Source organism: Podarcis bocagei, assembly GCF_964188305.1.
Source record: "Podarcis bocagei genome assembly, chromosome: 10".
NCBI lineage: Eukaryota > Metazoa > Chordata > Lepidosauria > Squamata > Lacertidae > Podarcis > Podarcis bocagei.
In genome coordinates, this window is record NC_138135.1 from 72055408 (window position 1) to 72077805 (window position 22398).

Genomic DNA, 22398 nt, shown 5'->3' on the forward strand with positions numbered 1-22398 from the left:
CTCAGATGAAGGATTAGAATTTAAAATTAGCTTAAAGGTACTGGAGGCAAAGAATCCCTAAGCTTTTTCAGAGACTCTAGAAATTTGGGAAATGAAATGCCCTTAACATTAATTTTTTATGGGTGAGAAGTTAAGAACTGTCTTTTGTTAGGCATTTAATACTTGCTTAACCTTACAAATAATTTATTTCAAAACCAAAAGGTAAGTAACCCATGCATGCTGAATTATTTCCCCACTCCTTATAAAATACATTTCTAGTTCCTATGAATCCTAATAAAAATGTGTGCAAAATTATTGCCAACAGAACAAAAAACAGTGCAGGGCAATCAATACATTTCTGTGCAAAATGCTGACAGGTATAAGGCTGGCTGTGCCTAACTTCACGTACCATTACTGGATGGCTCAAATAAAAGTTTTGGGGCTAGTTCACAAATGCAGCTGCGTGTATTTATTAAAACTTTAACAAACTATTTTTCAGGACAGTTGCCCCCACAAGGCAGCGTACAAAGTGATGTCAAAATAAGCATAACAAATATACAAATTGCCAAGTTGAAATCCACATTACAACCCCTTAAAATAAGCAGCAAAACATCATCAGGACATATTGATTAATAAAAGGCAGGTGGAAATAAACACGCCTGAAAGAAATCATTAGGAACAAGGCCACATGTAGTGGTTTGGGGGTGTATAGATCTTGTTGCTGGTGCCCATCATCCTAGCAATCCGCGTTGATGAACCAGAGAGCAATATCTGTTCTGCTATGGTCTACTGGAGACCCAGGTTCAAACAACTGAGCTATGAAGCTCACTAGATGAACTTGGACTAGTCACTGCTTCTTCCCAGGGCTGCTCTGAGTTAAAATGGATATGAGGAAAAACATATACTCCCCCCACCCCTTAGAAAAAATGTGTGTCCTCCTTGAAGAAAAGGTAACCTAATATAAATAAATATCACGATGTTGCAGTCATTCTACAATACACATGCATGTGCAAAAGCCAAATTTCTGTCCATCAGCCTAAAAATATTGGAAAATATTGGATTACAAAAGTTGAGAAACATTATTATTATTAATTACCAATTGACATATTTATAACTGGCCACAGGAAATAAGTATTTTTAGAAATTTGATACAGTTACATTGTACTGGAGCTCTATATAAGCAGGCTAACTGAACCCTTCAGTTCAGTTCTGTCCTGGCCTGTGAATAAACAAGAGCTGTTTGAAGAATCGCTGTGTCGTCTGATATCAGTCAGCCTGCTTATATAGAGCTCCAGTACAACGTAACTATCAACTTTCTAAAACTATCCAATCACTGAACGTCACTTTCGATCCCTTATTTGCATAACTATCTACAGTATCCCCCTGCTGGCCCAGGGTGAGAACTTCAGTACATAACAAGTATTATGGGAGTGAATATGTACAAATGAAGCTTTATGCACATGTGGACAGGAGCCAATTCTGTTGCTGGCATCCGTCTCTCTCAGGAGAAAAAGGAATGGTGCGCCTTTGAGGTTGAAGTCAAACTGCTGGAGAGCTACAGTGGCTGAGATTTGTGGTGGCTTTTAGTGCCTGGAGACAGACAGTCAGGTCATATATCCACAGCCGTGACCAGAGAAGGAAAGACTGCTGGGAGGAGCGCAGAGAAAAGAAAATTCTCTGGTGCATCTGCAGCAGCACAACTGGATGCCTTCATCTGCCCCAGCTGCAACAAAACATGTCTCTCCTGTATTGGTCAGCCAGGCAACACATGCCTCCTCCATTCGAGGCCAGTAGAAAAAAGACATTCACGGAACCAAGAAATTGCAGAAAACAAATGAAATACCGTGAAAATCCCTGAAACGCGAAGTAATCGACTAGAAATATTATCTTGTGGAAATAAACTAAATAATAAAAATCAAAAAGTTTATGGAAAAATTTAGAAAAACCTAAAATTGAACAAAGCCTTAATGGGATGCCGGCTACAAACCTCTTTTCACTCAACTATTCAGTTTCCTCAGAAGGAAATAGAAAAATCATAAACGTTTTGACCAAAATTCAAAAAAAGGGGGTAGCACTCCCAAAACTTTTGAAGTATTTGAGGAGCTGTGTCATATTTAATGTGGCTTTTATTTCCTTTAATATTGTTGTCCTTCATACCAAAAGTTTGTTACTTGAAGACCACTTTGCAAAAAATGAAAACAAGATGGCAATGTGATGTTTGTTTAGCATGTGAGAAGAGCAAGATATATATGATATGCAGCATTATAACATTTATATCATTTTAATCTTCTGCTTTATTGAAATAGAATGGGGTTTTCTTTTTTCTTTTTGCAGCTCCAACAGAAGCTCCCTTGTATCCCCTTTTAGGTATGTCAGTAGAGTTACTATTGCTTTTTCCAGTTGCCGTGTTATGTTATTGTATTTGGATTTTTTGCTTTGCTATAATGCAAAGCAATCATGAAACTGCAGCTTTGAAAGAGTTCAGATATAAATCAGACTTGAATGAGAAATGAATATATTTAGTTCTACTCTGCCCTCCCATTGCCATTTGCTTATTAGATTTCAAAATGTTGCATCCTAAATATATAATATCTCAAATCTCTTGTCCTCAGGTGCACAGAACAAGCTCTGAGAAAGCAACAAGGGAGATGTTACTGTATTTCTAGATTAATCCCAGATTAGACTGAAAATCATAACTGAATCTTTTCCAGCTCATTTTGGATCCCCTAAATGCTTAGTAAAATAGCTGACAGATGAACCTAACAGATGTCTCTCTGTCTCTTATAAATATGTTTGAGCTCATTTGTTTATTACATTAGCCTTTTGCAGACATTAGTATTCTATCTCTGGCGGGGTGGTGGGTATGTTTGTGTCAGTTGGCTCCACCCCCGAGCATGTCTGATGTTCTCATATTAGATGTTACATCTGCATAGGGTCTGGGCATGCGGACCTAAAATATGTGATCTGCATGCTTCATTTTTGCAGCGTGGAGACTGCAAGATATACACATTGGGTCTGACTCCTATATGAACACTGATACCCAAGGCAAGGATGTTGGATAAACAATTCATCAGTGCCAGCAGGGACAATCATAATCCCCTCTCCCTTTTAAATAATATATACATTTCATTGACCACTATAGATGTTAATATATGTGAAGTGTCCGTGAGTATTAGAAACATAAAACAGGTATCAAGCAATTTGTTATGTTCCTTCACCAGTAGTTCAAAACTTGAGAAATTAGTGGTTGGACCAGTGTTTCCCAAACCTGGGTCCCCAGCTGTTTTTGAACTACAATTCCCATCATCCCTGACCACTGGCCCTGCTAGCTAGGGATGTGGTCCAGAAACAGCTGGAGACCCAAGTCTGGGAAATACTGGGTTGGACACTGGGTCACAAAGTAGAAGGGAGACGAGTGGAGAACATGAGAATGAAACCACTACCAGCTAACTGGTCCTGAATTGTTTTTTTAAAACAAGTGGGGGCCTTTAACATTATTTATATCAGGCATAGGCAAACACGGCCCTCCAGATGTTTTGGGACTATGACGCCCATCACCCCTAGCTAACAGGACCAGTTGTCAGGGATGATGGGAATTGTAGTCCCAAAACATCTGGGGGGCTGAGTTTGCCTATGCCTGATTTATATTCTGTAGGATATGTACAGTGGTGCCCCGCAAGACGAACGCCTCGGAAGACGAAAAACTCGCTAGACGAAGGAGTTTTTCGTTTTCTTAGCCGCTTCGCAAGACGCATTTCCCTATGGGCTTGCTTCGCAAAACGAAGCTTGCCCCGCAAGCTCCGGGGATAGCGGGGAAGCGCAGCGCGTCTTCCCCGCTGTCCCCGGACCTCTTCTGAAGCAAGGGGTGGTGGGGAGAAGATCGCTTCTCCCCGTTGCCAGCCCCGCAATCTCCGGGGACAGAGGGGAAGGCGCGCGCGCCTTCCCCTCTCTCCCCGGACCCCTTTTGAACCAAGGGGTGGCAACGGGGAGAAGCGATTCTCCCCGCTGCCCCTTCCCTTGCTTTAAAACAGGTCTGGGGACAGAGGGGAAGGCGTGCGGCACTTCCCCTCTGTCCCCGGACGGTCTCCATAGGAATGCATTGATTGATTTTCAATGCATTCCTATGGGAAACCGTGCTTCGCAAGACAAAAAACTCGCAAGAAGAAAAAACTTGCGGAACGAATTAATTTCATCTTGCGAGGCACCACTGTATTCCACATGTGACAGAAGTAGGAGAAGTAGAAACATAGGAAACTGCCTTAGACCAAGTCATGTGACAGGTCATGCTAGCTCAGCATATCTACAATGATTGGCCATTGCTCTCCAGGGTTTCAGACAGAAGTCTTTCCTAGGTGTAACCTGGAGCTGCCAAGGACTGAAGCTTAGACCTTTTGCATGAAAATTGTGATCCCCACCACTGTGCAAGGAGACCCAAAAAATAAAAGCGAAAGCAGGACATTTAGGACACCAAATCATATTTTCAGAAAGACGACCGAGAAAGAGATTTCATTTGTTCATTGGATTTTCAAACTATGCTGGGAATTCTTTTCTGTCTTTCATTTTCAGCTGAAATGCACAGCGAAAGCATAATATTACGAGATGACTTTGATTCTTATCAGCTACAAGGACTGAATCCTGCTATGTGGTAAGTTTTGCTTCATTTTTACATTTTTCTTGAAGAGCCACATATAGTATCATCTTTCCCCCACCCTATTTTTATTGTGACAACAGCCAACCCCCTTCCCCCAACCCTCAAGTAAAGAAGCAGCACACCTAGGCCATGGATTTGATTAATTGTATTTCTGAGCTGCTTTCCATTCAAGTGATTCTCCAAAAGTCTTTTTAAAAAAAGTATCAATAGCAATAAACATACTAGAACATCATAGCTATGACACAAAACACCACAGTTACAATGCCTGGGCCAATAAAACTAATACATTATCATTAATAAATCAACAATAAAACAATTATAGGCAATTATAGTCTATAAAACTACTCTAGCAAAACAGCAGCTAAAAACTAGTCTAAACATTATTATGTTCACTAGCACCTCATCCCATATAAAGGTAAAGGGACCCCTGACCATTAGGTCCAGTCATGACTGACTCTGGGGTTGCGGCGCTCATCTCGCTTTATTGGCCGAGGGAGCTGGCATACAGCTTCCAGGTCATGTGGCCAGCATGACTAAGCCGCTTCTGGCAAACCAGAAACGCCGTTTACCTTCCCGCCAGAGCGGTACCTATTTATCTACTTGCACTTTGACGTGCTTTCGAACTGCTAGGTTGGCAGGAGCAGGGACTGAGCAATGGGAGCTCACCCCGTCGCGGGGTTTCGAACCACCGGCCTTCTGATCAGCAAGTCCTAGGTTCTGTGGTTTAACCCACAGCGCCACCATATACCACCTCAATAATTCACTCTGCTTCATCTATTAAAAGAAGCACCAGCATGCAAGTGAATTCTGATCCAATAAAAAGACAAACAGAACTGTCAGTTCACCTCTGTCTCAAAAGACTTTGGACCCCCTGTTAGTCTCACCTGCTCAATCTGCTGGAGCATGTCTCATCTAGGGTTTGAGACTCAGTGGCTGCCCTCACCTGGTTTAGCCAGCCAGTTGAAGCTGTTTCCCAAGGTGTGGCCACTGTCACATGCTGACAACTGGTAGGAGCCACAGGTGAGTGCTGAGTGCAGGGTGAAGACCAAAGGTGGATGAACTACTGCAGAAGAAGCACCAGGCACACCATATATGCCATAAACAGAACAATACCATAGCAAACTCATAGGTGTCTCATAGATGTGTGTTTGTGGAAAGCAGTCCAACTTCCACCCAGGCTGTCCTCCCCCAAACTCAAGCTTTCCCCAAGAGATTTGAATAAACTCCGCACAACTTCCCTCGGGAATCCTCACTCTCACTGGAGAGCACCACTTTTCAGCTCCCATAAAAGGTAGCAATACAGACAGACAGATGTATGAGATGTTCAGCAGTTGGCAGCAGATACACCCTAACACTCTTCCCAGTGCTTCTGCTCTAGAAGAGCTGCAAGAGAACCGGGTGAGCAGATGGTCTCAGTTACCTCTCCCCCATCCCCATGCTCATACTGCTTGGTTTGACAGTCAATGTCTTATCCTTCTCATGCTCCATTAGCATCTTCTCTGCCATCGTCTCCTTTCTTCAGCTGCTCACACTTGGATGAGAGCCTTTGTGCTATCAACATTTGTGGATTATAATGCAAGGCTGGAATCCTGCACAGTTCCAGGAAGATAATTACCATTGATTTAGCTGGAACGCATGCACCTGTAATTTCACAAACTAACATCCTCACACCTTAGCACAAATTCTACATAATACTCCTTTAGAGTTGTCACAAGTGCACAGTGTGAGTTGCACAGGTCATAAGTCATGTTGGTGTTCAACCTGAAATTCAGGCAGTCGTATCATTTATACCACCAGATTTGTTATTTCTACCCAAGGTATACACATACAGTGGTTTATTGGCATCTTACAGGCCTGTAATACCTTCAGGGACTCCTTTTATCTTGATGGTTTTTCTATGACGCAAGGAGTAGCATACTCTCTCTGAAAGTAATAAATGCAGTGAAACAGTTGTGAAACTAGCCTCTGGGTCTCTTTAGGTTACTCACACCGAGAAAATTTGAAGTGTCTCTTGCAGGGAGTCTTCTGTCTTTATCAGTGGGGAAAGAGGCATTCTAAGACAGCATTTATATGTACCTTGACTGGTGAGGTTCAGATTGCGGCCAACTCTGTGTTTGCTGCTACACTCAGTTTGCTCTCAAGGGGCTTAGTGTTGTTTGCTAGATGTAGTATACACACCAACAGAGGAACTGTACAAGGCAGACCCTTGAAACCACCCCATACTTTCTTGGTGACTTCCCCAGACTTTGGAACTCCCTCTCTAGAGAAGTTAGACTGACTCGCTCTTTGTTGTTCTTCCTCTGGCAAGTGTTCCAACAGGCTTTTAATGGAGCTGACTGCTTTTAATGAAATGGCTGGTGCTGTGCTGTTTTTATTGTACAGTGGTATCTCGCAAGACGAATGCCTCGCAAGACAAAAAACTCGCTAGACGAAAGGTTTTTCCGTTTTCGATTTGCCTCGCAAGACGAATTTCCCTATGGGCTTGTTTCGCAAGACGAAAACGTCTCGCGACTTTGTTTCCTTTGTCTAAAAACAAAGACATGTTTTGTTTATAAAGTTAATTTATTTTCCCTTCACTTTTTGAACTGCTCTTTACAGTATGTGTGACTTTAAAGAGCAGTTAATAAACTGTTGTTGTACCAAATTTGGCTTTGTTTGGACTTTTTTTGACCATAGGAACGCATTAATTGATTTTCAATGCATTCCGATGGGATTTCGTGATTCGCAAGACGAAAAATTCGCTAGACGACAAAACTTGCGGAACGAATTAATTGCGTCTTGCGGGGCACCACTGTAATTATTTGTATGGCTTTAAAATATATTTTTATTGTGTAGATATATATATATATATATATATCCCAGCCCAGGACTTAAGTCACCCAAAGCCTCCTTAAATGGAAAACTCTAAGCTAGAGTCTTTTGGGGGCTGCACCCCTCAACCAGAGCCACTACCCTCACACTCACAGACTGGCAAAGGCAACCACATACCTGGCTGTACTTAAGCGGTGCAAGGCTTTTTATTACCCTTGTTCATTCCACACTGGGCCAGGGAGGACTCAGCTGGGCTGCAGACCTTGTGGGATCAAGTTGTCAGTTTGGAACTGTCCAATGTTCTGCTGCTGATCTTATCTACTAATTAATGGCACCCAACCCCACCCTCCTTTGTGCACTCGGGACTGCCTCCTCTGCCCAATCAGTTTCTTACCAGGCAGGTGGGTTGCCCCAAGTCCTGTGCACAATATTTTTGAGCTCTAATGGGCTTTTCCAATCCTTTCTTCTTGAAATTTTGTATGACATGATTTGTTCACATCCTCAAAGTTTGGGGATTTATATTTCAAATTTAGATTGGCTTAGCTTTGTCTGTTGGAGAGTGGGTTCTTCCTGTTGCTGTATATTTGTTCAGAATATTATGTTCTTGGACCGCAAAGAAAATGCTTGCCTTCAAGGCTTCAGAGAACTTGGTTTTGGAAATGGACTGTTGTGCTTAGAATCCTATCATATATCTACATCGGGTCAAGAACATTTTAGCAATTTCTCATTTTCTTTTCTGTTTTGAAGTGATCCAACTTCCTAAGTTTCAACTTTTGGTTTAATGTGCCTATGAATTTGCACATTTACATCTGCTTAGTCACTTAAAGGCTTGTATCCAAGTCGTCAGGGTTGTATTCAATGCTAGTCTCACCTAGAGCAGACTCATTAAAATTAATAGCCATGGCTAACTTTAGTCCATTAATTTCAGTGTGTATACTCTGAGTATAACTTAGATACAAGCTTTAAAGTCCACCCCTCCCCGTGCAAAATATGTCATGCTACTGGTAACTGGGTATTTTTGTTTTATGCAAGGAAATTAGGCACTTTCAAAAGGAAAGCCTAATTGGGGTGGCAGTGTGCTATTTGATTCTTGGGAGTAAGCTCCATTGAGTTCAAAGGTCTTACTTCTGAGTAGACATGCATAGAATTGAGCTGCAAATAACTCTTTAGTAACATCAGGCATGCACACAAAAATAATTGAAGCCATTTCTGTATTTGAGATGAAGAATATCTGAGGTGAGCAGCAAAGGCAATTAAGAAAATTGCTTACAAACACATTTTCTGTAAAATGACACTTCAGATAGTGTCAAGAGGATATGAACCTGGGTGCTGGAAGTTCTCTTTCTTTTCATTTGATGCCCTAATGATGCTACTAATATTTTACTGGCATGACTTCTTCAACTTTTTATTTTTTAATTTGTGTGTGTGTGTGTGTGTGTGTGACCAGCTCTAAGCCATTTAATTTTCGAAGCAATACATTTCAAAGTCGACACGAAGGCTTGGAATCAGGATTTCCTCAAAGCTGTTCATGATTTTATAAAGAAAATAATCCTAAAGGAGATGAAAGATGATAAAAAGAGATGTTCCAGCTAGCCAGAGCTCTTCACAGTATTTCCTAAACCAGATTATAGAGGAGAAGTAGCTGAGCAGCAAAGCCACTTGATATGCATAGAGTTTGAGAAATTAAAAAGAGGGAAAAGGCCTAATAAGGTCATTCAGATTAACCTGTAGCCAGTGATGCAGCCCCTGTTCTGTATTTACAGAGAATGCAGCCTAAGCACACATTTGTATACTAGCTTGCATTTTAAGCTCAGTTTTGGGGAAAAGAAGAGTTAAGACTGAGAGAATTATATTGATGGTGGCAGTCAAGCTTAAAAGGGATATCAGGCTGGCTGCCATCAAGCAAGTATCAGGAAAAAATAGCTACTTGTTTGAGATTAGCAAGAATCAGTATTAAATCTTTTAAGTTTCCCCCCAGTGCAAACTTGATGATAGGGGTTGTCAAGTGTGGGTTGTCAGCCAGGTTGAATGTGGCACCCGTAGTTGTCCATAACTTTCCCTCTTGTCCTTTTCTTCCTTTGTGGAGTTGACAATTGGGAAGACAAGGCAGATGTAGAGCAGAGAAGGCATGATCTGAGGGGACATGATGAAGCAACCTTGCTGGAGCTAAGCATGGCTGGGTCTGGTTAGTGTCTGGATGGGGGGCTACCTGAGAACCTCGTGTATATCAGTTTGAATTCCATGATTGAAGGAAGGTGAGATATCAGTGTAAGAGTGAGGCTCCGGTTTCACTTTGCCTGCTCAATCTCATCATCCTGGTTCAGATATCCCAAAGAAGAAGGGGAAGAAAAGAGGCCAACTCACTTAGGCCATCTTGTATTCCACGACAGAAGAAAGGTGGGATATAAAAGTAAGAAAAAAAAAATAATTAACTTCCCCACTGCTTTTTTTAAAAAATGCAACACATTCTCCCAAGCTGCTTTCACAGAGCATCTATTTAAAAGCTGACATTTGGGATACCCGAGACACAAAGTTTGCAGCATTCTAGGTGAACCTTAGTATATGGCTAGCAGGGCATGTTCAGTGGGCAGGCCTATTCCAATTGTTAATTCCTCACAATGACACAGTACTGAGATTGTGTTATAAATGACTCTGGGCACACTCCCGAAATCCTACCCATTTTCCTGTTCTGTTCTTTGAAGGGGATTGCAAACACAGTGATTTCCCTTAGGGTTTGAAATTAGCAGGGCACCAGGCGCATTTTGCGCCTAAAGATTCATCATTTGCGGGTGCCTTGAAAAGCCTGGATGCCATTTTTTGCGCCTAGCTGACACTCAATGATCACTCAAATATATGTGCTTTGAAGCCTCGAAGTCTATGTTAAGGATAGACAATATGTGAAGGAGTTTAACGATAAAGAGAAGAGTGCTTTGAAAACTGAAGTAGGGTACCAATATTTTTATTGTAAACACCAAATTAAACATGTATTAACAATTTCTGATAAAAATGTGATATTAACAATGTGTCACTTATGTGAATGGCATATTAGTTCAGGCTTATCAAAATAATAAATAAAAAGTTTTGCCAAACCCCCCCCCAAATGGCAACTAGACATTCTGTTTAGGCGCCCACCACCCAGGTCCCAGTAGCCATTTGGCTCCTAGCTTTTCTATCCCAATTTCTAACACTGATTTCCCTATTGCATGCATGAAGAGTTCCCTCTTCCCTCACAGAAGTCATTATACTTAAAGGGACTCAAAACAATATACTTCATTAATAGTTTACCATTTTCAAGGGAAAACACCTGAAAAAACACAACACAGTCATCAAGTATTCTGCCCATTAGGACTCCTCAGGCTATAGGGATTGTGAAACAGACAGCCCTAACCATTTTGCTGACCTAACAACCAGCAATTATTGTCAAAAAGTTATCTTGGAGGATAAGGACCCCTAGCAACTAATTCATAGAATACAGAGCTAACTTCTTGTGATTTAACAAGTGTTTAAATCCCCCCCCCACCTTGCCCTACATGGGGCATTTTTAAAATAACATTTGGGTTAAGGAAAGCACATTTCCTTAACGGGCAGTCATTTTAATAACAGCACATCTACAATCTCATGTTCATGGGCAGCCTTTTGGCAGCCTAGCCTTCTATTTAGTCCATCTGTTGCAATGGCATCATGCCTGTTTATGAATTGAGTAACTCTTTTGTAGCACTCCAGGTGCCTAGCAACTGTTGTACAAATACTTCAGCAAGGGATTGTTGCATATATTTTTTTTAAAAAAACTGTCTAGCATTAGATGTTCTTGCTAGGTACTTTTTAGGAAGTCAAGAATGTCCTCCAATTTGAATCCTCAGTTCAGTAGAAATATATATAACAAAACGTTGGCAGGACGTTCTTGTAAATAAGAAAGAAAACAAAAGCCACTCAGTTAGCTACACCCTCACTTGTCACTGTTTCGGATTATTGTCATCAAGTTAATCCTTTCATTGCACCCACTCCCCTGGTGGATCCGCCGGCTAAAAAGTGAACAAATATGTCGTAGAGAAGAGTAGTTCTATCATACAGGTCTTTGGGAAACGATCTGCAATAAACAAAAATATTTCTAAAAACTCTCAAGTCAATCTGTGTGACAACAACCTTATAACAGCGGTCTGTGCAGAAACCTAAGCACATTGTTGCATATATTACTGTTGAGCCAAAGGTGTGTTTTCTGTTTATCCTTAGGCAAGATTCATTAGCCAAAAGGAAAGGCTGCCGAGTACCCAACAAGATTTGTAATGCTTTGCTGCTTTGGTACAGATGGAAAAGGCTTGCATGCCCATTACTTATGTAAACAAGAAGTACACATAACTGGGTATATTTGTGCTGGGATCACGTTGATCAATTCAAGACTTGACTTTAATTATCAAAACACAAATCAGAATCTACGGAATACAAACATGAGGGGGGAAGCTGGAAGGGAAGACTGAAAGAGAAGCTGGGGCATGAGGGCACATAACTTGCCTTAGGACAGTGTTTCCCAACCTTTTTTGGGCAAAGGCACACTTGTTTCATGAAAAAAATCTCGAGGCACACCACCATGCCAGATGGGGAAAGGTCACTTTTTACTTATGTAAAAAAAAATAAAAAAATAGTAACAGCATAGAAGGTAATGGTAGATGACTGTTAGGGTCTCCCCCCAAATGCAGAATTCTATTAATATCTTCCTTAGCGAGCCGCGTTAACCCCTGTAATGCTTTCTATAGAGTAAGCATAGGGGACACTGGGGGATGTGGAACCAAGGGGGCAGTGGGCCAAAAGAGTTCAGGATCTACTGCTTTAAACAGAAATAAGAGCCAGTGGGTTCTTCCTTTTTTAAAGTATCGTTTCAGCGGGGACAGCAGTCCGGATTTCCAAAAAGCGGCGCTTTTTTGCGTCTGAGCAAAGAAGAGAGAGAGGGGAAAAAAGAGAGAGAGATTGATTTGTGGCTGCGCAAAGGGGGGAGGAGCCCAGGAGTAAAAGTAGGAAGGACGAAGGGAGGGGAAAGGAAAGTTAATAGAAGGAAAGGCAGGTGGGAGAGAAAGAGAAAGAAAGAGGGAAGGAAAGGGGGAAGAGAAGTGGAAAGGAGGGAGACCGAGGCGGGGGAGAAGCGTCTGGAGAGTTGCTCCGAAGTTTGGGGGGCCGCGGGGGTGGGCGCACGTCCCAGGAGGCGGAGGCCAGCCCGGGCTGGGAGCCGCGCCGCGGCCCGGGGGCGGTAGGCGGACCGCGGCTCCTAGGATGTGGAAAGGGGACGGCGGCGCAGGGGGAGGAGACCCGCACGGCTAGGGCAGCGCGCAGGGGGAGGGGAGCGGGCCGGAGGTGGGCGAGGGGGGCCCCGATCCCGCGCGCCGCGAACATGGCCTCCTTCCCCGCGGGCCCCGCCGAGCCCCCCGGCCGGGGAGGGTGGCGCGCCCCCACCGCCGGAGGAGAGCAGAGGCAGGAGGAGGAGGACGAAGGCGCTGCCGAGGAGGCGCACCAACTTCTGCCAACTTCGGCGCCCGCCCCGTCGCCGCAGGCTCCTCCCGGCCGAGAGCCAGAGGACGGCGGCGGAGCAGGAGGAGGAGGATCGGGTTTGGCGACGGCTGCTGCGTCCTCTCCAAGTGCGGGGCTGGCCTCCGCCACGCCCGATCCTCCGCGCTCGCCGCGCTTCTCGGTGGAGCAGGTCTCGTGCGTGTGCGAGGCACTGCTGCAGGCGGGCGACCCCGGCCGGCTGGGCCGCTTCCTGGGCTCGCTGCCGCCCGACGCCGAGGCGCCGTGCCTGGAGGCGCAGGCGGGCGAGAGCCTGGCCAAGGCGCGCGCGCTGCTGGCCTCCCAGCGCGGCGACTTCGCCGAGCTCTACCGCCTGGTGCAGAGCCGGCGATGGGATGTGGGAGGGAGCTCGCTCGCCGCCCCGCGTGTGCCTATGTGGGGCACGTTACAGCCCCGTGACGTCAGCGCCACGCAGGCAGCCAGGCAGGCAGACGGAGAGAGCCCCGCGCTGGGCGGCCTCTCCTCGCCGCCGCCGCCCCGCCTCTCGCCGCCCGACTCGCCCGCCTCCCTCCCATGGCACACCAGGCAACGTCTCGCGGCACACTAGTGTGCCGCGGAACACCGGTTGGGAAACACTGCCTTAGGACACCACATGTGTCCACGGGATGTCCCATAATAAGGCAGATGTTATACATTTAGTTTGTGATGGGCATGTAACAGGTGGTGGGACTCAAGCACAGCTCCCCGCAAAGTGAACGTGTACACACAGAGATGCTGTACAAGGGGAACTGATTGTTGATATTCCTTTTGGAGTGGGGGGGGGGTCAGTTTGCGTCCCCGTCCAGAAACCACAATCCTGTATCTATTGAAGTAGAATGTAGAAGGGAAAAGCAGCCCAAACCAGTTCCTTTGTCAAGATAATGGCTTTGGCTGGCTAGTTAAGTGCCACAATTTAGCTTAACCAAAGAAGTTGCTCTCTGCCATAGAACATATGGGTGGGCCTTTCCCCCAACCCTCACTTAGCTGCTATGTAGGAGAACAGTACAGTGGTACCTCGCAAGACGAATGCCTCGCAAGACGAAAAGCGCGCAAGACAAAAGAGTTTTCCGTTTTTTGAGTCGTTCCGCAAGACGAATTTCCCTATGGGCTTGCTTCGCAAGACGAAACATCTTGCGAGTTCTTGCGAGTTTGTTTCCTTTTTCTTAAAGCCGCTAAGCCGTTAATAGCCGCTAAGCCGCTAATAGCTGTGCTTCGCAAGACGAAAAAACCGCAAGACGAAGAGACTCGCGGAACGGATTAATTTCGTCTTGCGAGGCACCACTGTATGTAGAGTTAGATGTGTGAGATTTGGAAGCTGAAATGTGGAGGCTGAAGACACAGAGACAGGTCTTGCTCTGTGCTTGGCTTTGGAACTCTCCTGGGAAACTAAAGGGGAAGCAAGGGAGTGTTAATGCTGTGATAGCCTCCATCTTATGTTCAGGCTGTGTGTGTGTGTGTGTGTGTGTGTGTGTGTGCGCGCGCGCGCATATAAATCCTAAAGCCATCACAATCTCTGCTTACCGTCACCCCAAGGAAAGGGAACCCTTGGTAAAACCGGAACCCTAGGAGTCTCTCACAACTCAGAGATTGGGGTGGGGTGGTAACAATATGTATACCTCCCTTCTGCATTACAGGGAATGCTGCAAATGCATACTGTGTCATTGCTAATCTGCAAGTGCAAAGCAGCTCTTACTGCGTAGGGGTTTCTAAATAGGTCCATGCTATATAGGTGTTCAACGCTGCCCATCACACCTTGGGTGCAAAATAAGTAGCAGAATTAGTCATTTTGTTTGAATAAAAATACTATTAGAATCATTTAAATAGTCGAAAGCATAGACTGTTATTGGAATACAGAAGTGGTGCTGGGTTAATAATGGGACACTTTGGTCCTCTTGCCATCAGCCCATGGTGATGCCAAGACTCAGCTGTTTTTCTCCTACTTACATATACTGTGCTTAGAAATAAAATCTGTTTCAAAATTATCCTTACTGTAATACCACACAGTAGTACTTGCAATATTATATTTGTTATATCTGAAAACTAAAACATGACTGTAGTTGAGGGGGGAAACCCATTCACTTGTTTTAAATATTTTGAATTAACATGAGGATGTTTTGTTGGTGGGGAAAGTGGTGCAAGATTAAATGGAGCGTCTTATAAGCAAGCCAAATAACAATTCTGCTTTGGATGGTAATTTGTTCATTAACTTGAGTTTGGGGACTCCTAAACAGACCTTTCCTTCCCAAAGTCAGAATTTTCAAGCCTCTAATTTGCTTTTCAGCATTTTCAACTCGACTGTGTTCTGTTTTCCTGCAGGTTTGAATGTAGTAATTGTGAGGTTGGAGACCAATGTGGTGTAATTATGCATGGCAGTGCTGTCACTTTCTGTGAGCCATATGGGCCAAGAGAATTGGTAAGTGGCTGTTTGCAAAATTGACTGATTTGTGGAATTTCAAGTTTTCAATTCAGAAACTGTCAGTTTTCTTTACATGTCACTGTCAACGTTACAGTTGGGGAGGGGGCGTTCTGGCTCTTTTCCTTAGCCCCCATTGCTTACTTGTACTTCTCCCCAATGCATTGCATTCCAATATACCCTTTCAGATTTATACCTTTATATATTATTTCCTTACATCACAATCCTAACCATTTCTACTCACAAGTAAGTCTTGTTGAATTCACTAAGTCTTATTCCCAGAAATGCAACCTTAAGGTTTCATTCTTAAGCAGCACTGGTGTATTCATTGCTTTGTTTCAGCATTCAAGCCAAGACAGACTTGCAAAGTGGAATTAATCATCTAAGGTGCTGGCTGCACAGCAAGCGCTGTGCTGGCAGCATCACAGGATGAGCTATCCAATGGCAGTATATAATGCTCTAAAGAGGAAGGATATATTAGAGGATAAGTGAGCACCAGCATGGCTGCTGCTTTCATCGTGTGGGCATTCAAAAATGGAGATACGAAATGTGAAACTTTCTCATTTGAAGTTGCTAACTCCATTAACTATGCAGAATTTAAAATATTATAGATATATTTAAAAGCATGGATAAAACCCCCAGCCAGTTAATTCTTTCTGGCACAATTGCACATGACTCTTGATAAATAATGCATGTTCCATTTTAATAGGTGCAATGGATAACTTGAGACCATGAGTCCTGTTAAAAAGAACTTTAAAAAATTAATAATAATAAAGGTTGCACATCATTATTTGGATTGCCTAAAATAAAACACTGCTTTAAACTATATTCATGCTCAAAAATAACCACTCACAAAAACAATAATCAGTTATTTGTTTACTATTTAGAATGCTTAATTTGTAGATAAGATGATAAGGGTGCAAAATCAATTTAAAAATCGCATGTTCATTTCATAATTACGACAAAAGCAAAGATTTTATAGCTTGCATATGGTAAGATAGCAATACTGGGAAAAGCAGAAAATAAAATATCCTTCATTTCTGAGCTTGCCGCTGTTGAAAGTAACTGGAACAGAGTCCAAGGCATTAAACTTACAGGGTTCAAAGATTCTCATTTGTATTTCCAAGAAAACTACAATAAACTGATTAGTTTGCTGATTCAATGCAACATTTCTCCTTTTCCTTTCTCCATAGACTACTAATGGCCTTAATACAACCACAGCTTCTGTACTCCAGTTTTCTATTGGTAAGTTCATATATAGTGTCTTCAGTTTAAAAAATATACATTTTAGAAATGAAAAATACAGCTCAAGTTTTTAGTCTTCTTCTTTTTAAAAAAACACACACGTATATCTTGAAAAGTTATCAGTAAATTTCCATGTAGTAATTAGTTCAGTGTGTGCTGGAAAAGAAGATATGTCTGAAACTTTGAGAGCGTGAATATCCGCTTTCCTTGCTCTCAATCTTGGGTCCCCAGATGTTTTTGGCCTACAACTCCCATCATCCCTAACGACTGGTCCTGTGAGCTAGGGATTATGGGAGTTGTAGGCTAAAAACATCTGGGGGCCCAAGGTTGAGAACCACAGTGTTAAACAGTCACCATTTTAAACATACCTTTTATTTTAGCTCATTATTTTGTATTTATCCAGAGGTGTTCAATGAATGCAGAATTACATCATTCATATATATTTAGCCAATACACATTTTAATCCTATCATGTCACAATACAGCTATGGTCAGGCTGAAGTCCTCCTAACATCAAAACTGTGTGGGCAACTAGTTAAACCCTGCTGAGAATTATTGAACATTTGTATGATGTGTTAAACCCTGCTGAGAATTACTGCACATTTGTATGATGTATTAAGCAAAGAAGGCAAGTGGTGACTTGTGGTTTTTGACAGGCATAGAAAAGTATTAATTTTTTGAAGACATGATTCAATTAAATCTGTGCTGGAGGAAAACGTTTTAGTGTATAGATAACTCAATAAGACCAAAGAAGCAATGTTGACTGTTTCCTCTGTGGAATTCTAGAAATGTATTTCTAAATTAAATTCTCATTTTAACAAGTAATTCTTCTAGCAGGGTATACCTCAGTAGACTTGTGATTAAACTGTGGAGATACTTGCTGGAAATGAAAACTATCAATTAGATTGACACCGGGGTGGTTCTCCTCTACTTTGAATTAAATCTAGATGCCAGAAGGTTCCAAAAATGTGTAATACATTTATACTTTGCATTGACTTATTTATCGGACATTTAAATATTACTTTAATATCACTTGTAATTAGTAATGCAGCTAAGGGGTCAGTTGTGATATTGGCATCTCTCAGTCACAATACGTTGCTTTCAGCTCACCACTGATCTTGTTCATTGTGATACTCATGTGCCTGAGAAAAGAAAGGAAAGTCTGCTTTCCATCCAGAGTGCACATTTGCACTGTCCAGTGTGCACCAGCCATAGAGTGCAGAATATAATAGAAAGTGGGCTTGTATATCAGCTAAGTAATAATGTGAGAAATGCATTCCACCAAAGCATACAGCACTGGAATCAGTTGTGCCTAATTAAAAAAGTCATAATGGTGATTGCTCCAAGCACATTAAAACTTAGTTAGATTTAGGTCTGCCCTCACCCACTTTTAAGCAAATGTTGCCCATGAAAATACTTAGGCTAGAATAAATCACAGACACCCAACAATGCAAACAAATGAATATTTTACTCACAGGAGTTTCAAAAGCAAGTTTCCATCCATTGGCAGTAAAAAGAGAAAAGAAAAATAATGTTCCAAATGACTTAAAAAGAAAGAACTTGGTTTCCTTACAAAAAAAGATCATGTAATCTTTGGTTAGCAAAAATGCAGGCTGTAAAACACGTGTGCCAATAACTGCATATTAGAACAAGACAGAGAGATTGACTCAAAGTCACCCACTGAGCTCATGGCTAAGTAGGGATTTGTTAGTCCTAGTCAAACACTAAAAACCAACACCAACATTGCAATATATACTTGCAGGTAGGAATAAGTACTGTATCAATTTTCTTTCTTTTACTTTTTCGGGTTTCCAATAAGTTCAGTCTGTTTTTTAAAAAAAATCCTCATGAAAATTGGCCAGCATTTTAGTGCATATTTCTCCTGATACACACATTTTTGCAAGCAAATTGGCCTAAAAGATGGCAATTTGTATGTTCCTTTCATTCTTATGCACACTTCCCCCTAATATGCCAATTTCTTTGGTTGAAGAATTGCATCACAACATTCAGAGAAGTATGAATTTTGAAGGATAGTTACATTTAAGTTTGTGTTGTTGTTTCGGGAAATAAACGTTAGGTAGGTTCGTGTTAAAATGTGAAGCAAACAGAATTTCTCCCCCACCCATACAAGTACCAAACTCTCATATGCAGGGTAGCTGAGGGTAAAGAAAGTAAATACTCACTTTGCCCAAGGTGGGAGTGAGGAATGATCACTGTAATATCAGGGAGGATCAAGGAAAGGGACACGGTTCAAAGAGATGGAGATGTGAAAAGAGTTAGGGGAAGGAAGTTAGAACCTTTCAATATGTTCAAGGTGTGTGTGTTTTTTTAAAAAAACAATGTGTGGGAGCATTAAGATAGTCAAACTGCCAGCAGCCGTGTAAAGTCATATATTCCAACAACAGATACTTCAAGCGACTGCCGGTTGTGCAATTGAGCTCTAACACTTTCTATCTGTTTTTGCAAAGCTGTAATACGTCTTACATTGTGCCAGCAACAGACTGCACATTGAACACCCTATGCAACAACTTAATACACATCTTTCATCCAGATCCTCTCCATTGCCAAAACACCAGGCATGAATCAAGTAATTTGAGTTAGAGGAAAGGATAATGACTAAGGATTTAAGCAAAAATGGCCCAGATTTCATGCTAAATCCCAAAGCTCCTTAGATCATGCATATGAAAGGATAATTTCCCTGAGAAAATTTCATTAAATGCATTTTCAAGTAGTACCACATGTTCAATAGATCCTGGGCTCTGCTAAATACAAGCATCCAAAATGTTGAGCTGCTAATATTTTGTTGCTATTTTATTGAGCTGGTGAACAATTATTCCTGTCAGTTGAGTTTAGGGTGAACTTACTGATGCAAGAAACTATTATTATCCCTAAAGAGTACAGCAGATAACATCTACAACATATAACAGCCTTTGCAGATTCACACTAAGATGCTGGATGTGCATGTTTCCTCTGAATTAGTGCTGGTTTTTCTTAACTCAGAACCAAAATGGTATTTTGCTCTTTCTTGCTGACTGCCCTAGTGCCAAAATCATTTCTAGCCATTTCACTTTTTCCCTCCTCATATGCTGCTACATTTCAGCAAGACTAAATGCTCTGAGTTACTATAATGTGCAATGGGAGTACTCCTAATTAAGATATTTAAAGGCAGTACCTTGGGGATCTTTTCAGCAAAAAATTTTAATTGCACAGTTTAGGGCTGAGGAGGAACACACGAGAGTTTTAAAGCTCAGCTGCCATGAAATATTAGCATGGTTCATTAGCCAAAATAGTCTCTGCATCTCACTCATAAAGCCAATGTCCCCCCCCATAGCTATGTCCCTGAACTTCCCCCAAATATGATCATTCATAGCCCATCTGTAGAAGGTGACTCACAATAATAATGGATTTATGACTGAAGTGAGTATATATGTAGACAGTAGGTAAGAGGGAAAGGTTCTAGGGGAAGAACTACTTACATGTAGAACTATTTTAATTTTGGAGAGTTAGCAAAGTGTGCAGAGTGTATTTTCTGCATAAGCTGTGTTTTGTAGGGCTGTACGTGAGCTTGGAAACCAAAAGTGTTTCATTTTGTATGAGTCAAAGAATTGGAATGTTCAGCTGCGGAATTGCAATCCTACAATCTTTTTCTATTGCCTTCAAATTTTGTACATCCTTACAGATATGGTAGCACTCACATTCATAGAAACATAGAATTGTAGAGTTGAAAGGTGTCCCCGAGAGTCATCTACTCCAACCTCTTCTTCAAAAGCTCCAATTAAGGAGAGCCCACCAACTCCCAAGGGAGTCCATTCCACTGTCTAATAGCCTTTACTGTCAGAAAGTCTTTCCTGATGTTTAGTTGGAATCTCCTTTCTTGTGTAGTGAATCTATTGGTTCAGGTCCTAGCCTCCAGAGCAGGAGAAAAAAACTTGCTCCATCTTCCAGGTGATAGCCTTTTGAAAAAAGGCTGTCGTGTGTCCTCTCAGTCTCCTCTTTTCCAGGCTAAGCATAACCAACTCCCTCAACCATTCCTCATAAGGCTTTGTTTCCACACCACTGATTATCTAGGGAGCCCTCCTGTGTACATGTTCCAGGTGTGGTCTGACCAAGGCAGAATAGCGTGGTACTATTACTTCCCTTTATCAGGACAATAGACTTCTGTTGACACAGCCTAAAATAGCATAACTTTTTTTGCTTCATCATCACACAATCGACTCGTGCTAAGCTTGTGATCTACTAAGACCCCTAGATCTTATTTACATGTAGGCCAGGTGTCCCTTGTCTTAATTTGGTGCAGCTGGTTCTTCCTACCCAAGTGTAGAACCTTACATTTGTCCGTATTGAAATTCATTCTGTTAGCTTGGGCCCAATTCTCCAATTAGTTAAGATCATACTGAATCCCGATTCTGTCTTCTGTAGCATTAGCTACCCGTCCCAGTTTAGTGTCACTGCAAATTTGATGAGCATCTCCTCAGTTTCTTCAACCAAGTCATTTATAAATGAGTTCAATGGTGCTCAATTCCAAGGGCGTATGATTGCAGCCTTGGACAGTAAATTGAAAGACATATAAAACTTATTGTCTAAGCATGTTTGATATATGGATGCTAAATCAGAAATGGCTTATCACTTACTGACTCATATGGCCATCTCCAGAGCAGAGCAGATGCTAGGGTCCTGAGAATCGCTGGTGGGACTCCACAGAGCTGGTCTACAGAGGCTTGATAAAAGCTTCAAACAACCCCACCACATGCTCCAGTGCTGGGGTTCTTAACCTGCATTCCATGGACTCCTATGGGGTCTATGATGGGCTCCCTGCGGGGTCTATGATGGGCTTCAAGGTGTCCATGAACTGGATGCAAAACAAACAAACAAAAAAGATTTACCCAATACAATAACATAAATTCTTTTGCAAATTTTTGCCTGTATGTGTTTATGTGCATTTTTGTGGGTTCATGGCTTTTATTCCTCAGCCTAGTCTACAGAGTTGTTGTGAAGATAAAAATGGGTAGGAGAACCATGTATGCCATGCCATGTAACAAATTACATGCACACACATACCCCACAACAACAATTAAGATCATGAATCACCAGCTAACTATTACAGAAATTATTTTTTGTAGCTTTAACTAGAGTACCTGTCAATTTTACACTTTTCTGTGCATTTCTATTCTCTGTACCAACTTTATCTTATGAAAAAGTAAGCAGGACCCATTAATTTGTGAATTTGCCCATGATGTGTCAGGCTGTACAGTGGTGCCTCACAAGACGAAAAGAATCCGTTCTGTGATTCTCTTTGTCTAGCGGTTTTTTCATCTTGCGAAGCAAGCCCATTGAAGGATTAGTGGATTAGCGCTATTAGCGGCTTTTAGCGACTTATCTGCTGATCGGATCAGCTGATAAGCGGCTTAGCGGCTTAGAAAAAGGGGGGAAACCAGCAGGAACTCGCAAGACATTGTCGTCTTGCGAAGCAAGCCCATAGGAAATTCGTTTTGCGAAGCACCTCCAAAACGGAAAACTCTTTCGTCTAGCGAGTTTTCCGTCTTGCGAGGCATTCGTCTTGCGGGGCACCACTGTAATGGCTCTAAAGATCCCTCACTTGTGGTTAATTCCTTTAATGCTAAACTATGGCTTAACATTACATCCAAACCAGACCAATGAAAACATTAGCAAAAAGCTTATTCAACTAAATGTAACTACATTTCTCTACCTGACAATATGAGTTATTTGATCTTGGATCTCATTTTCAACGGAAAGACCTTTGTTACGAG

The 22398-nt window shown here is 42.2% G+C and overlaps 1 protein-coding gene across 3 annotated transcripts in view; it reads left to right on the top strand.

The window, feature by feature from the left end:
- The window catches only part of RELN (reelin), a 296593-nt gene that overhangs the window by 116770 nt on the left and 157425 nt on the right, over positions 1–22398 (top strand). For all 3 annotated transcript variants that reach the window (XM_081211340.1, XM_081211341.1, XM_081211342.1), the window contains 4 exons: positions 2314–2346; positions 4546–4624; positions 15290–15386; positions 16580–16631. In XM_081211340.1, the coding sequence (XP_081067466.1) occupies positions 2314–2346; positions 4546–4624; positions 15290–15386; positions 16580–16631 (261 nt within the window). The remainder of the gene's footprint in view (positions 1–2313; positions 2347–4545; positions 4625–15289; positions 15387–16579; positions 16632–22398) is intronic.